This window comes from Strongylocentrotus purpuratus, unplaced genomic scaffold (assembly GCF_000002235.5).
Source record: "Strongylocentrotus purpuratus isolate Spur 01 unplaced genomic scaffold, Spur_5.0 spur5_scaffold_17, whole genome shotgun sequence".
Classification (NCBI taxonomy): domain Eukaryota; kingdom Metazoa; phylum Echinodermata; class Echinoidea; order Camarodonta; family Strongylocentrotidae; genus Strongylocentrotus; species Strongylocentrotus purpuratus.
In genome coordinates this window covers 2,901,004-2,919,020 of record NW_022145602.1, presented here as the reverse complement: position 1 = coordinate 2,919,020, position 18,017 = coordinate 2,901,004, and the positions used below count along the sequence as shown (strand labels likewise).

Sequence of the window (18,017 nt, the reverse complement as noted above, 5' to 3'; positions counted from 1 at the left end):
TCTCTCTCTCTCTCTCTCTATCTCTCTCTCTCTCTTTCTCGCAATCGGGGTAGTACTATCCAAAGTTCTTGTAAACGTATAGTCATTGTAAACATTGTTCCACTTTGTGTGTGTTCTCTGCATTCTATATTGTATATAATCAGTATCTTATGTGTTTTTTTATGGATTCGAATTGAAATAAAACTTGAAACTTTAAAATCGAATCGCATGCAAAATGTTTTTTTAAAGGAATAGGCTTTTTATCTAAACTAATATTGTTGCCATGATTTATTTTGGAAAATATTTTACAGTGCAATTTTACTTTCGTATCTATTAATAAGTTTCAGTTGTATTACAACAATTGATATCTCTCACGATTCCTCTTGAAGCCACCATCGCGTGCTCTAACTTGACAAGGTTTGTTTTAAGAACAATTGAAATTTCTCCCAGGAAATCTTACATTCAAAGCTTTTGCTCTAAAGGAAGACTGATCAAAATAAATATGTCACAATGTTACAGGAGATATGAGGTATTTTTCATAATCATGACCGTGTAATGGACCAGTGGTGGCCTGATGATGAAGACGCTGCCTTGCTAGCAATATATCGTAGGTTAAAATCTGACTTGCTTCCAATAACAAGATCGAGCATGCAATGGTTTTTTTATTGGATGCAAGCCTTTTTTTACAACAGCATGTTACCTAATACCATTTTTTGCATAATTTACACATCAGAGGGAATGGGTGGTATCCTCAAAAGCAGACTAACTTTAGTCCATGACTTAATCCACCGACTAAGTATGGAATGCCAAGTGTTCATATGAATATATTTTTGAATAATTTAATCTGTCACTAATTAAAACAAAATTAATAACACAATAAATAAACAACAATATAACTATGATATAATTATGTTATGGTAATTTAGGGACATATCAAATTATTCAAAAATATATTAATATGGACACTTGGCATTCCATACTTATTAGGTGGATTAAACCATGGACTAAAGTTATTCCGCTTTCGAGAATACCATCCAATGTATTCAAAAGAGTTCTCTGTATTTGAAATTCATTTGAAAGGTAGATTGGTAGATGGTAAATTTGACCGACCAGGTGATCTGAGAAAGATTAATACATTTCTTTAAAAGACTCTATGTTGTCTCTCAATACCAATTGACATTTTAAGTCGAACCCTAAGGGTTAGATTTGTTGTTAAACTTACCATAACATACCATCCAGTTATTGAGAGTCAACTATTAAATGAAGAGAATCTGAAAAAGACCTTTAGCTTATTGTATTTTTCCATTTAGTCTACTTAGGTTTTTACATGTATCAACAAACTTAAAGTAAATGAAACACCTGGATATGATGCAATTTTGAGAACGTCAGACCATATATTAACACTTAAAACCACAATTGAACAAACAAGGCTGGTGAAAAGAGTCATGTCTATTTTTTGCTTTGTTGATCTGCTGAAAAAGAATGGTGAAGTGTGACGTCATCAACAATAAGAGCGATATAACACTGGGTTTCTATAGGGAATATTTTTATTCAGATAGTCATATCTCAGCAAATACTTAACATATTCAAAATGTGTGATGCTCTTTTGGAAAATGAAGAAAACATTGAGAAATCAAAAAAATAGATTTGTATGATGTCACAGCTTCGGTACTATATTAGCCTTCGATAGTGTTTGGAGGAAAGGACTGTTTTATCTAATGTTGACATGTGGAATCGGAGGCCAGTTTACGAAATTATTACTGACATGTATAACAACCTTAAACTGAGTGTAAAGCTGAATGAAAGGATAACCTAGTATTTTGAAACCAATTGTCGCGTAAAACAAGGCTGTACTTTAAGTCCCACCCTGTTTAAGCTATACCTAAATGACCTGCCACATGAGTTGGGAACTATTGATACTCATCCCGTGTAATTGAATGGAAAGTTTAGTGAATTGTTTAATGCATGCAGGTGACATTGTATTGATATCAAAGTCAAGAATTGAAATGCAAACATAATAGAAAGACTTTATGTGTACTGTAATAAATGGCTGTCGAATGTTAATATTGACAAAATGAACATGACTATTTGTAACAAGAACGGAAAGATGTTGAAAGATCAAAATTTCAAGGTGAATGGTTAAAAGATTGAAATCGTTAAACAGGCAACATATTTAGGTCTTGTCTTTAATAATTATGGAACATTCAAGGACACGAGGGTTAATCTAGCAAATATATGAAAGACAGTTTTATTTAAATTATTCCAATAATTCGGGTACAAGTTCCCTAATATTAAAAAAGCAACACAATTATTAGAAATATAAACCAAAATTGAAGATTTTGGCAATGCCAGTTCTAAATTGATTTATGTAATGAGTGTGTACATGGCAAGAACACGATCAATTGAGAATATAATTATATACTATTTAAGCAGAGTATACAAACAGAATCATATGTATTAACCGTTAAAAACCGTACAATTACGAACAAATATCTGCAGACTGAGAATTAGTTCATCTAGGCGATAGAAACTGGAAGACATAGACGACTGGAAAAAATACCTTCACATTAAGTACTTGTAATGAATGTAACTTAGGAAGGGTTGGGGATGAATTTCATACCATAATGGATTGGACTGTATATAAGTCTGAAAAGGGAGTATTTCTCAATAAAATGGCTGAAATATCTGGACAATTTAAGGAATTCAAAATTCCTACTTTGCTCTTAATTATAAGAGTTATATCAATTTTTAACATTCGAAGGGATCTAATGATTCTAATGTTATCTTTTTTTTAAATTGAATTAACGCGTTTATGTCTTACATTTCCAAAACTTAATTACAGAGATGAAGTATGATGGTATCCAAACTTAACAATAATATGGTGTATTTATATGGCACATCATGTGATTATAAACCTCAGTGCCCCTACAATTGCTATTAGAAATAACATTCTTAATACATTTTTTTGATTCGAGATCATGATATGATTTTCAATATTATTCTTCATCTACATCTGTAACTAATTTCAAATTATTTATTTGCTACTGTTTCATCTTACATAAACAACAATGATTGCCAATGCATTTACAAAACGTATGGACTTTAAACTATATACACCCTCTACATACCAATGTAAATCAATGCATTTACAAGTGCTATTAGCAATTACATTCTTAATAAATTTTTCGATTAAAAATCATGATATGATTTCAAAATTATTCTTCATCTACATCTGTAACTGATTTTGAATTATTTATTTGCTACTGTTTCATCTTACATAAAAAAAAAAACAATGATTGACAATGCATTTACAAACCGTATAGACAATATTGTCTGATTTAAACATTACATCATGTGCTTGAAGCCAAGGAACACTGAGTTCAGCACAAAGTAGAAACAAACAAACAAAACATTAAACAATATATTACCTTTACATACCAACGTAGCATTAACATAATAGTGCATTAAGGGGTGATGATACACAAGGGCTTCAGTCTGAACATGGCGTGATGTGCTTGAAGCCAAAAAACATTGAGTTCAGCACAAACTAGAAACAGACAAGCAAACACACATTCAAACAAACCAACCAAATAATGCAGTACTCTCAGGCAATCGTCGAACGTTTTTGACCTGGGCGGCGAACGACGAAGTATCCAATGAGTTATAGAACCACGACATCTACTATGACCACGCCCACTGCAATGCCTATAATAGCTCCAGTTAACAAGCCCCGCCCACCATTGGTAGTAGCTGGAATTCAAGAGAGATGAAGAAAGTGAAACATAATTAAAAGAATACTCTCAAGACCTGTCTTGAATAAAACTTTAATAATAATTTGAGTATGTACATTTTGCGTTTAAAATTAGAGTTTAGAGTCCGGTGACCGGTGGAGGCCCTTCGATGTTGTGTTCATGTATTTATATTTAACCAATATACCAAAGTAAAACTCTTAATTGCTTGTATTGAATATCATTTATCGATCTAAATTCTTGAAAAAGGTCAGTTTGTCATGTTCGACCGAAGTTTGGTGAACTTTTTTATATCAGTGTAATTCGTACCCCATAATAAATGTATATAATAAATTAACTCCTTGATCGAAGGAATAATCACTATGAAGATGACGGACAAAGAAAGAGGACAAAATATACAGTTCCTCAGGTAGACAAAGGAACAGCCCTTCACTTCTATTATGTAAAAATGTGTTGAACAGGTGTCACATGCATATTCACCTATTTTACTCATTTTTACATAAAAGCAGTGAAGGGATGTTCCTTTGTGTACCTTAGGAACTGTATATTTTGACCTCTTTCTTTGTCCGTCATATTCATAGTGAATAATAGTCATATTGTAAAGCGCTATTTACTACGTTTCTGAGCCATTTAAATTGTTATTATCATTATTTCCCCTGTCATTGGATTCAATTCCAGATCCGCACATGACGGTGCACACGCTGCGCTCCCTGAGGAGTAGTTCGGCCATGCGCCACTTTACAAGCGCACACATGCCAATCCAACAACACTAACGCTCGCTTCCAACCGGGTACCAATTTAACACCTGGATGGAAAGTGGCATATGTAGATTAATGTCTCGCAAAAGGAAAAATATTTCCAGCCGGCACTTGTACCGCGAACCATGAACCATGTGATATTGGTCGAATAGTTTTTGAGCGTCGAGTAACACCTGGCTAGAATGCTCCCCAGGGAGTGGAGATTGCGCACACAGTGTGTGTGGGTAAGCACTGAATCCAATGACCGGGGTTATAGTATATCTTTAAAGTGCTTAGAGACAATGTATTAAGCGCTATATACGCGAAATATTAGTATTGTTATCATTATATACAGTCCGGGGCGTAACCACTAGACCATTTGACCACTGCACCACACATCGATATGACTATAACTATTTTAAAGATGGACTAGCCTACCGGAATTAGGAGTAGCCGAGAACGATGATACGGACAGGGAGTCCCCATCGGAGGAGAGAACGAGACCTTCACCGGTAGACAGCTCAGCCACGTCTTCAGCGAGAGAATCAGCCACATCTTGGGTGGTAGCAAAGACTTGAATCTCTAATTCAGCGACAATGCTGCCAGGATTGAACGAATTGGCTACACAGTCCAGTCTACGAAGATCTGATCCTAGCTCCCGCTCGAGATGATTCGTGGCCTGTCAAGAAAACGATATCGACACAGTCTCTTGTTTAAATGGGTTTTATGGACCTCGTTCACTTTATGTGTGATACGAAACATATTGAGAGAGAAAAGGGTGATAGAAAATTAGAGGGAGGCATAGAAGCTTTACTTTAATAGACTGAGCTTTTCATCTATTACAAATAAGAAAATATTCTGCAATCTCCGAATGAAGGTACATTATTGCGGAATTAGGAAGTGCATAGCAATATAAAAACTTCGGGTTTTTTCGGCCATCTTTTCAGATACAAATCTCGTGAAATTTCGATAGTATATCAGGAACTCATTTTCAGAAGTATGAACCATTTGTATTGAACCCTTTAATTTTTTTCGGAATCGTGAACCCTCTCTCAATATGTACGAACCTTCGGAAAAAACGAACCTTCAGAATAATGGACTTCGGAAAAATGACATGTAACAATGTTTACGTACCACTCCGCAGTAGATTGTTTCAAGTTTCTTGAAAGCAGGGGAGGCCATGTTGGTCAGGTCAGTTGTGTACATCAGTTCTTCGCCATTAAGGGTTTCACCGGTTATGGTCAGTGTCAGAGTACTCCCAGATAACACTGTATACAATAACGGTGAAGACAAAATAATACAATCATAAGGAAATCCACTTTTATGCTGAGTTCTTATGCACTGGCAGGCTTACCTGCACACCATGTAATATGCACATTCTCACCCGAGTGCACCCCTTGGCCATGCCTCATTATGGATTCTTAGATTTGCACGTTGACAAAGTGGACTGCTGCGTGTGACGTTCTTTTAAAGGACGTCACATGTGACTGACAGTACCTTAAAAGGATGTTACACGTAGCAGTCCACGCACATCTAGAAGTCCCTATTAAATAGACGCCCCCAAAGATGCTGAGTAAACCACAATGACTTTCGCATCATACCGGGTACCTATTTAATGCCCGGTTGAGAGTGGCAGACAATTGGATTAATGGCTTGCCAGAGAACGTTAGTCGTATTAATCCTAGGCTAGGATTCGAACCCTCGACCTTTTGATTGAGATTCAACCACTATAGGCCTACTAATACACCATGACACCTTTGCTAGTCAAGGCATCTCCTATTCTTGGGCAGGTGTGGCCACCCTAGGTACGAAATCGTTTAAACTCACCGGTAAATGCCGTCTCCAGTGCATTGCAGATTTCTTTAACTCCATTGTAACCGGTGTATCGAGATATCAGGTAGCTCGTGACTTCAAACCCAGGAACAGTGATGCGAAGGGCAGGCTCGATGATGTCATCAATTGCGTCATTCCCAATCATCATACATCTGTCTACGTCGGTGAAGATATTGACGAGACTCTCAAGAGCATCCCTCCCAAAGGCCCTCCGTTCTGCCCCTATGTGTGCACACGAGATAGAATACAAAATATTTTAAAGAATGGAACAATCGGACACAACTTATATAGAGAGATACCAAACGAAAATTCCATGCGACGCAAATGCAACAAAATGTCTTTGACTCTACAAAATCATGTAAAAACTTATATGCAGTATTTCAGAATTATTTTAAGAATTATGTTAGATAATAATATGAAAGACATATTGTTAGTCCTATGTGAAGAATAATTTTTGTAAATCCTAAGGCAAAAGTTACGGCTTTATATTTGATAAGCTTCAGGACAGACAAAACCACCCACACACTGAGTGTAAGCTTCCTGTCGGAAGGGCTGGTCCGATATCATCAAGGTACTATTGGGGTGAAAGTCCGTATTAGTCCTGAATGCCTTACCTCCATCTGATAGAGCCTGTTGAATGGCCTCGCAGAAAGCATCTCTGCTAGCATGTCCAAGCATTCGAGATCCTATATCTGCCGCATCGTAGATGATTTGATAGTAGGGCGACATCTTGGAGATCCCGACACTTGGAAGGAACTCTTCCCAATCTGCACAAACGTAGGTGTCTGCTTGAGGAAGCAATGCGCTAGTCAGCTCAGCGAGAAACCTGGTGGCCACTTCGGGTAATGATGGTTCTAGAAGCTGCTTGATGTTGGGACATACGGTGGATTGGTCGGAGATGTTCAAGCCGTAGAGGTCTTTGGTGATATTACTTAGGATTCCGATGAAATCAAACATATTATCTTCCTCCGCCATATCTGCTTGCCTCCGCTTCCTGTTGCCGTCCTCCGTGGATATCAAATCAGTAAAAACAGCTGTTAAATCAGTGCACGAACTCTCTGCGTCGAAGACTGCCAGGTCGTTGGCTGCTACAAGTACCTCTCTGCAGACTGGCTCATAATAAGCAGAGAACGTGCGGAAATCGGGTATCATGGACTCAAGCTCTGGCAGGATCTCAGTGCATCCGAAGGCTAGAGAATCAATGGTACGTTCCTGGATCCATACTCCCCCTGCGGCGTTGATAAAGAACTCGACAGTCAGATTAGTGTCTGGGATGAACCGGAATGGAACTGGGTCTGGTAGATCCACCACAGCTGGGGTTTGAAAGAAGGAGAAACAATAAATATTAACAAAAACGATCGCAAGGATTTTAAAGAAATCAGCGCAAAGACAAATTCTGGTACCTATTGGTCCCTTAAGGCTTAAAAAAAAATAGATATGGGGCTTTGTTTTTGTTAACGTTGGCTTTTGTTTGGGGGGGGGGGGGTTACGTGTATATGAAGGGCAACTGAGCTCTGTGTCATAACATATAGACATGTGAAACGTATTGCACCTTATGTAATCATAATTTTTTGTTTAAAGCCGAAGTTTTGCCGCGCCTTGTCTGGACGAGCCGTTAGAAACATGTTCAGCTTTAATACGTAATTACTCACTATAATTGGCGCATTTCAATTTGTGCCTACATTTGATTTTCGAAAATATTTGAAATCGTGATAATACTTCTCTGGTAAAAGCAATGTCATGGTTTGCGCCTACTTAAACTGTACCACATGCCCATGTTATAGATCTTTTGGAAATATTAAAATAATAATTATCACATGAACATAAATCTAACTCAATTAAGAAAAATATATCGGTTTACTAACTTACTGATTTATGGATGTTTCTTTCCTAGGGGACATATTGTGACGAATTATTTATTAGCCTTTTATCTATGAATGAACTACCTTACTTTGAATCCAGTCAGGATACGTTAGATGCTGCTATGTATGGCAAGCCTCGGGCAAGCTGTCAGGTTGTCAAGAACAACATTTGTTTAAAAAGTATGCATACGAGTTGAATATGTTAGTAAACCGGTCCATTACTTGAGGAAGTGGCAGATCTACGATTTAGACAGACATAGAGAGGGCCAAAAAATGGTAACAGCCACCGATTTTACATGCTTGCTGGGCTACGCCCCTCGAAAAAGGTAATACGGTCACGTGGCTTGATGACGCATTTGACGTCATTGCAGGCATGTCCGATTTGATAATTTGATCATTTCATAATTAGGAATGTCGAAATTGCCAGAAACGTACTGGGATTATCAAGTGCATATTATTTTTCGGATAAATGTCCTTTGATTCAATTAATATGATATTTAACTTCTTTAAAGACATTTTAATGCCTAAATCACCCTCCTTTTCACCGCAGAGATGCCTGCAGTGACGTCAAATGCGTCATCACCGAAACTGGGCTTTTTTCCTGCGCGTTCTGAGTCGTCATTTTTTAAGCTAGGTTCCAGAATTTTGTATGATTTCTAAGAAAAATCATTTTCATATTCGGAAACTCCGTCAAATTTATTCTACATGTATTTTTTCCATTTTTTTTTTTAGCTTGTTTTGGTTAGAGTGACCCTTTAACTCTGCATGTGTTGCCCCTTCTTTTTCTTTGAATGATACGATAAATGCAGTCTACTGATAAATAAGTGAATAAATAGATACTCATGATGATAAGCTTACTTGTGAAAGCATTCTCTACGAAGATGCAGAGCGAATCGAGGGGGTTCGGTCCTTGGAATCCCGTGTACTGGTAAATCTGTTCATCGGAAATCACCATTACGTCAATACTGCCGATGTTGATGGCTGGTTCGATGACGTCATAGACTAGGCCATTGGCCAGCATTGAACACCTGGCGGCGTTTGTCGGGATTTCTAAAAGGCTGAGAATTAAATCCGTTGAGAATTCCCGTCTCGCTTCACCATTGTCACCTGTATTGAGACGAAATAAATAAAACAAAAATAAATATGCAAACAAACAATAACCAAAAATATAACAACAGCAGATAAACAAACAAACTAAACAATAATTTGGGTGTGGTTAAATATGACATAAGAAGATTTTAATCGTTGCAAAGGACATTTAAAACTCATCAGGGAATAAGATCAATAATGTTGGAGTAATCCTAACAGCACTAAAGACACGTTGTACTAGCTTCTCTTGCATATTTCATAATTGTGATTAAACCAATAAAGCGCAGGTTGGATTTCTGGTATTGACCATATAAAATACTTTGTAATCCTGATCGTTATTTGGATAGTAGTTTGGCAGTTTATCAAGTAGAAATCCCCCCTGAAATGGATTCATTTTCATCTGCCCATATATTCACTAGTATGACACGAGCTGAAAAGTTAAGCCCCAAATTTTAATGCCACAGGTTTGATGTAAAGATATTTAATATCCATATCCAGTACCTATGAGATGCGGGGAAGGGGGTGGAAATTCTATGCCATTTTTCTTTCATTTTCATTATTCCAAAAAACGTGTCAGTAAATCAACTCTTCCTTCTAAATCAACCTTTTTACAATATAATCTCATGACTAGTACCCAAATTTATCATTCAATGAAACCCGTACCTTGGACGGAGAGTGTTTGAGTGATAGCTTGACAGAGTTCCTCTCTGCTGTCGTACCCCACGGCTTGGGATCCTATACGAGCATTACCCTCGATGTTAGGATAGTATGGAGAGGTAGAGTTTATCCCTAAGTTCTGGAGGAAACCATCCCAGTCTTGGCACAGTGGAGCTGCCTGGGGAAGCAACGCACTCAGGAGCTCAGCCCCGAACTGAGAAATCAAATCTTGAAGAGATGGTCTCAAGAAATACTCCTTGACGTTGGTGCAGATGGTGTTTATTGTAGATTGGTCATTGATGATCATGTTGATGTCGATTCCATAGAGGTCTCTGGTGATGTTGGTCAGGATTTTAAGGATACCCAGGGGATCTTCCATGTAGTCAGGGTATCCCATGGTTGGTTCCGCTTGTCTGCGATATCTTTCGTCACTGCCCTGGCCCTGGGACGTCAAGTTGGTGATCATAGTGATTATGTCATCACACCACCCCGTTGCGTCAAAGGCATCTAGATCATCAGAAGCTTCGATGATGTCATCACAGATCGGACCCCAATACAGACTTGACTGGTCCACCTCTGGTATTACCGAACCTATATAAGGTAGGACATCTCTGCAAGCATAGGCCAAGGAATCAATGACACGATCCTGCTGCCAGATGCCGCCAGCAGCGTTGATCAGATGTGGGATTGTAAGCCCAGGAACGATCTCTCCTGGGTTGACGAATTCCATTGCAGGTAGCGTAGTATTCTGACCCGATACTATGGCAACCAGCAAAGTGATCGCAAGAACAGGAAACGCCTTCATGGTAGACACGCTCTTGGATCTAACGCTGTGGTGTTATCTGACGAAAATTAACTCCTTAGTATCTGTATTTGAAGAGCTTGATTCCAAAAGGAGCTAAATCCACTTTTGATGAAAATTGAGTTATTGATATCAGAACATTGTTCACTTAAGTACCCGTCTTTCAACAAAATTATTTACCTAAAATTTGGGAGCAATTGTGAAAAAACGCACCTTCCAACATCACTTTACCATAGACGCCTGTACAAAATCTGGTAAACAATGTCTTTTTTCTCCGAAGTTACAAACATGGATTTAGCTCCTTTTGGAATGAAACTCTTCATTTAACAAAAAAATGGCACGGCGGACAGAAAAGTGATTAGTAACTTTATACAATTCTTGTACTGAAATGAACTCCTTAGTTTATGCATTAAAATAAATAGTGTAGAGGACATAAAAGTGATTCTTGAACGAAAATAAAATCCTTAGTTTCTGTAGAAAAAAACAAAGCGCGTAGAGGACATAAAAGTGATTCGTAACTTCCTGTACAAAAATGAACTTCTTATTGTTTGTATTAGAATAAATAGCGTAGAGGACATAAAAGTGATTCGTAACTTCCTGTACAAAAATGAACTTCTTATTGTTTGTATTAGAATAAATAGCGTAGAGGACATAAAAGTGATTCGTAACATCCTGTACAAAAATTAACTTCTTATTTTTTGTATTAGAATAAATAGCGTAGAGGACATAAAAGTGATTCGTAACTTCCTGTACAAAAATGAACTTCTTATTGTTTGTATTAGAATAAATAGCGTAGAGGACATAAAAGTGATTCGTAACTTCCTGTACAAAAATGAACTTCTTATTGTTTGTATTAGAATAAATAGCGTAGAGGACAGAAAAGTGATTCGTAACTTCCTGTACAAAAATGAACTTCTTATTGTTTGTATTAGAATAAATAGCGTAGAGGACATAAAAGGGATTCGTAACTTCCTGTACAAAAATGAACTTCTTATTGTTTGTATTAGAATAAATAGCGTAGAGGACAGAAAAGTGATTCGTAACTTCCTGTACAAAAATGAACTTCTTATTTTTTGTATTAGAATAAATAGCGTAGAGGACATAAAAGTGATTTTTAACTTAATAACATTCTTGTACGAAAACGGAATTCTTGGTTTCTGTAAAAAAAAAAAAAAAAGCATAGAGGACAAAAAAGTGATTAGTAACTTTAAAACATTATTGCACTTATTTGTCATTTACTGTCACTCTCCACACGAGAAAGCTCTCTCAGTATTAACAGAAGAGGACTATCTCTATCTGTCTCTCTCCTTCTCTCTCTCTCTCTCTTCCTCCCCCTCTCTCTCTCTCCTTCTCTCTCGCTTTCTCTCTTTTTATTTCTCTCCTAGTATTCTATTTTTATTTCAGTTCAATGGAATGATAGTCAAATGATACCGCATGTATGTACCTGCCGACTGAACTAAATGGTATCGGTGCAATGAACAAACTCCAGTGCTGGTGCCTAAAGATAATGCTTCAGTTCATCTTGATTGACCATAGTGACGATACAAGAAAGCAATAAGATAGCCTGCGACCTTTTCATAATATATATGTTTATATGTAAAATAATTAATTGAATTGGGATAGTCCTCCATCACGGCAAAATACAAGAACTGATCAGAACATTTGAAATACAAATCCTTGAGAGTTCATTTTAATATTTACTTTAACCAGTTTCAATCTTATTTCTTCAGATAGTGCATTTGAAATTGTGAATACATATATGTTTTATTAACAGGACATTTATATATATGTAACCCTTAATGTATGCATTAACAGGACATCTATATAATATGTAACCCTAAATGTATGCATTAAGGCGAGGCGTCAAAAATATCGATACCAGCAGGCTGCCGCCTCACGTATTGGCGCATCGAGGCTGCAATTACGGCCGAAGCCTGGCTGGGGCAATTATTTTTCACTTATTAGCCCAGCCGGCTTGCGCCAGGCTGGGATCTGAGGCTCGGTTTCCATTCGAAAGGCGGCAGCCGGCGCATGCTTTTGTTCGGAGACCATTATGATGACATCATGAGTCAATTGAGGGTCCTACCGCCAGCGGTAGCCGGCTGAGCTAATTTAAAAAATGCAGCCAGGACGCACAAGTGCAGTTAGCTGCCGCTGGCTGGTATATTTATTTTTGACGCCTCGCCTAACAGGACATCTTAAAAACCGGTATATTACCCTAACCCCAGGTTTTCATTCAATATATAACTAATTAAAGTAATGACTAATGATTAAACTTATTGTTTCTTTGGAGGCCTTTAAGTTTTCTCTGCCTGCAACGTACGTAGAGGGCAGTAATTATATTGTTCACTCGTTAGCAGGACACGAAAATGTCATTTGTCACTGATGACAAGTTTTGTGAAACGCCCCCCTGATTGTTCAATCATTTCATAAAACCTCGAATAGTTCCCTCCCACATAGATTATGGAAGAGAGAAAACCTCCTAGGAGCTCCATGATTTAACCTAAAGCTGTTCTCGCTTTCGCATGTCACAACTATATTTAGTTAATCGATTCGCTATGAAAGAAAATTATGTTCATACATGTTCGTAGCACTTGGTTCGACCAAGATTAACTTTAGGTCTGTTTCGTGTTCATACAATATCCGGAGCAGGATATTTTTCACAAACTATTACAGTCTACATGAAGATACGGGTATTTTAGATGATGATTATGATGATGATGTTGATGCATGATGATGATGATGGTTATGATGATGGTGATGAAGATGATGATTATGATTATGATTACGATGAATGTTATTTTGAGGAGGATTATTATGTTGATGATGATTTTGATGAGGATGCTGTGATGATTATGATGGTGACGGGGGTTTCTTGTATTAGACATATCGGCTTTTTTTTTAGTAAATTGGTTGGACTTAATGATTTATACGATGATGATGTTGATGCATGATGATGGTGGTGGTGATGATGATGGTGATAATGATGATGATGAAGGTGAAGATGATTATGATTATGATTACTATGAAGTTTATTATGATGAGGAGGAGGATGATGAGGATGATAATGATTATGATGGTGACGGTTGTTTCTTGTAAGACATAACGGCTTTTTATAGTTAATTGGTTGGACTTTACCAATTCGACAAATGATGTACATAACATGGATCTGGTCTAATATATTTTGAGGACTGTAGACCTATACATGAATTATTTGGGAGGTTTGAATAAGCCTACGACAAAGTCGACCTGTGAAAAAAGGAATTGCCTAGAGCCATTTAGAAAAGACTGATCATGATGTCTGCATGTACCTGAAAATTTTGAAATGATCATAATGAAAATCTAGTATAAAAATATTCCGATTTAGAATATGAGGGAATTTTTTTCGGTTCCGGTTCCAGTATTTCTACCATCAGTGGTTATTAAATGCAAACACTGAGAGACCTCACATTTGTCATCTCTACCTGAACTCATTAATTCGCAGCAAGCCAATCGCGTTATTATCAATTCATTTATTAATATACCACATACTTTGCTTACTCTATATAAATTCAGTATATATCACCCCTAAATTATTTCTACCATTGTTATGTACCGCTTTTTATCTTTTATTTGCATTTGAAATCCAACCTTTTGGTTGCAATGAATACACAAAAACATTATTAGACCAAGGCTATGTCGGTCCGAAGTACTGTAACAGGAAATAAAAGTTGCCAGTCACGTCCATCACGACCACAACACGAAAAGAAAATTAATTTGGTGGTTTTCCTTTTCCCCCGAATGTACTATGCAATTGGAGGTACAAACCGCGCAATTGTAAACACACGCTACAAGGGCAAATTTTGATATACCTATTAGACCGCTTTTGTGTGAACCCGGACATGATCATTACTCATCAAAACGTACTTTACTCATGAATTCGCAAAACTAATATTTTTTTATTCCAATTAAATGCCCTTGGTTCGCTAAATACGACCTCGGAAGCAATGGGCATGAAAACTGCACGTACACAGACAGAAGTTACTTATCAATAAACATCTCTATATTTACCTTTGTCCCCATGGTTCTAATGTAAGCCGTCACAGTGCAAGATAATGAATACATACCTCCCACAATAAGTGGACAAAATTGCATGATCAATTGTCAGATCGAGCATAAAGAAATAATTTCAATAGCTCAATTGAAAAAGTTAGTATAATACACATGTAGATTGATTGATTGATTTTTATTCGACAAGCTTCCAACATACAACAATATACAATAATAAAAGATCAAAAATAAGTCAGCTTGAACAGGATGACCCACGAAAGCTCGAGAGCTTATTTCCAGTGGGGTCCCTTACAGACATGTATCAAATTAATAAGTTAAAATAGTAATATTTACAGACAGATAAGAAAATTAAAAGAACTACTTACTAAAGATAATAATAATAATAATAACATTAAACTGATGATAGAAATGATATTAAGTACACGAAGAAAAAGAAGAAGGAGAAGAAGAAAAAGAGGAGAAGGAAGAAGAGGAAAATAATGATGAATTTGTAGAATTTCTATAACGTACGAAAACATAAGTAAGTGCACGTTAGTATCCTTCCATAATAATGGCTATTTGTGGCATACTGTTTACACTGATTTGGGGATGGACTTCATAAAAGCTGGTTTTTTTATTTGTAAATTAAACGTAGAGTGATTACAACTGTCGAAATTCCATACGTATTAAACGACATGGTTTGCAGCAATAAGCTGAAATGCATAGGCATATACAAGATAACATTAAAATTCAAAATGCATCTATATATTGTGGTATAAAACTATTCAATGCCAGCATTGGGAGAAAAATTTCAGTTGCTGCCGCTTTTTTGGTTATTACGTAATATATCGTTTAAATATTTTCAGTTAAACAAACTTGAATCTTTAAATCACGATCAAATTCAAAGATTTCATCATTGTGTTTTAATGATATGCGTCATACTGTTGAAATGATTTAAAATTTACGTCATAATTTTGGAACAACTAGATTCGCAGTCCATGTATATATAAATACATAATAAATACATTATAATACATAAATGTACGAAAATAGCATATACCGTAGTTTGGCAACTCTCGCGAAAACGAATACAATGCGAAAGAAAGTGTGACGATTCCCTATTTCCTTTCAAATTGCACACAGACACACACCTCCACACGGAGACACACATTCATACATATATATTATATACAATGTTGGAGTTAAAAATAGTTGTGGGCTTGGGAATACTCCCAACAACAACAAATGAACAAGTTAAATATAAATCATTCCGTGAAACGTCTGAATGTTCGTATGGTCACAAAGACATGTATTCAGCTTCATGACGGAATCATTTATTTATTTTCAACTTGTGTTATGTATCATATATATATATATATATATACAGTGCGTCCCAGAAAAAACGAAACCGAAAAGTATCGATGTCTTATTATAACTTAATCACAATCATAATTAATGAATGATACATATTTGGAAAGCTTAGAGTCTCCTCTTTCAGTTGATGCTACTCAGATGATGCATATTTCACGCATGAGTGATTAAAATCAATTTGAAGAAAGAAAACCAAAAAAGACATTTGGCGGGCGACATCTGAATTTCGTTTAATAAAATTATGGAAATGCAGCATTACTTTAAACAAACAGAACTTTGTCATTCCTCGCTATTTTTCCCGATTGAGGTGTAATATGAAAGGGCAGAAACTCAATTTTTTTAGAAATGTGAATTTTTCCTCGAAATTTAGATACCGCCCGCCAAATGTCTTTTTTGGTTTCCTTCCTTCAAATTGCTTTTAATCACTCATGCGTGAAATATGCATCATCTGTGTAGCATCACATGAAAGAGGAGACTCTAAGCTTTCTTTCCATATATGTATCATTCATTAATCATAGTTGTGATTAAGTTATGATAGAACATCGATACTTCTCGGGTTTTTTTTTTTGTTGGGACGCACTGTATAGAGAGAGAGAGAGAAACAATATACTTATACCTATTGTAAATATAATGTTTATTTGAGTGGGTTTGACTTAACTTAAGAATGAAGGGTGGACAGGTTAAATTAGGGCGCCTTATACATTTATATGTAAATTATCAAGAAAAATAAATCGGGACAAATCAATTTTACACATACTGAAAGAAAATTATAAAACACTGGATAAGGATATGAATAATTTATTCGTTATCTGTAAATATTATATGATGTTATATAAAAAGATGTTGTTTACCTGAGCTTTTTACTGGATGGCACTGCACTACGGAAATTTACTTCTGTGAAAGCCTTTTGGAAAAAAAGAATGATGCTGCTTCACCTTGTTCACATGTAGTCTGCTCACTTCAGTACCTCAATGTGATTATTTCAAAGAGTTTAGAAACATTGCATTATTATAACGATGCGTATTTGTCATTTTATTGACATGCTATTGCATTGCAGTGGAAAATATTATTAGGCTCCGCCCCTCGTGAAGGAATGACACATCATTGACCAATCAGAGAGTTCGTGATTAATGGATTTCTTAAAAACAAAGGAGATAGAAATACCCTGTGTGTAGAGAGAGAGAGAAAGAGAGAGAGAAAGAGAGAACCAGGACACGATTTTTTTTTCTTATGAAAATTGTATGACTTTTCGTTCAGTTGTTTCGATCCTAAAAATAGAAACACGTAACTTGTTATATGCATCAGGAAGCATCAAGTATAAGTGCCAGGACTGCTATTCAGAAAGTAAGAACTTTTAAAGAGAAATCCTACCCTAACAAGCAAACTATTTTAGACTAAAGGAAGAGCAGAAAAACAGAGAAGCAGACTGGTGAAAGTTTAAAAGGAAATCGGACAACAAGTTAGAAAGTTATGAATTTTTGAAAGATTTTTTGTTAATGCTTTGTTAGCTTGTTTGCATTAGGCTTTTTTGTTTGTTAAGTTGTTGTATGTGTGCGTGTGTGTATGTGTGTGAGCGCGCGTGTGCGTGTGAGTGTATATTAGAGAAAAATTGAGAGAGAGAGAGAGAGAGAGAGAGAGAGAGTATGATAGTTAAGGGTTGTAAAAACATTGAAAGAGAGAGAGAGAGAGTTCTTCGGGCGACATCATTACCAAAACATATTGACTCAGACAATACGTCGTAATGGTGCAAGGTCATTCATTGTAGTAAACACAGAAACATCAGAGGACACGATTTTGTTTTCTTATGAAAATTGTATGACTTTTCGTTTAGTTGTTTCGATCCTAAAAATAGAAACACGTAACTTGTTATATGCATCAGGAAGCATCAAGTATAAGTGCCAGGACTGCT

At 36.4% G+C, this 18,017-nt stretch overlaps 1 protein-coding gene across 1 annotated transcript; it reads right to left on the bottom strand.

Moving 5' to 3' along the window:
- Positions 1-1,578: 1,578 nt before the first annotated feature.
- Positions 1,579-17,090, bottom strand: LOC100888136. The gene is made up of 8 exons (XM_030988457.1): positions 16,960-17,090; positions 9,913-10,773; positions 9,019-9,267; positions 6,913-7,611; positions 6,293-6,520; positions 5,600-5,733; positions 4,904-5,144; positions 1,579-3,729 (listed from the first exon to the last, which is right to left on the bottom strand). The coding sequence occupies exons 2-8, from the start codon at positions 10,709-10,711 to the stop codon at positions 3,641-3,643; spliced, it is 2,439 nt and encodes an 812-aa protein (XP_030844317.1). The 5' UTR covers positions 10,712-10,773; positions 16,960-17,090; the 3' UTR covers positions 1,579-3,640.
- Between the last annotated feature and the right edge of the window lie 927 nt (positions 17,091-18,017).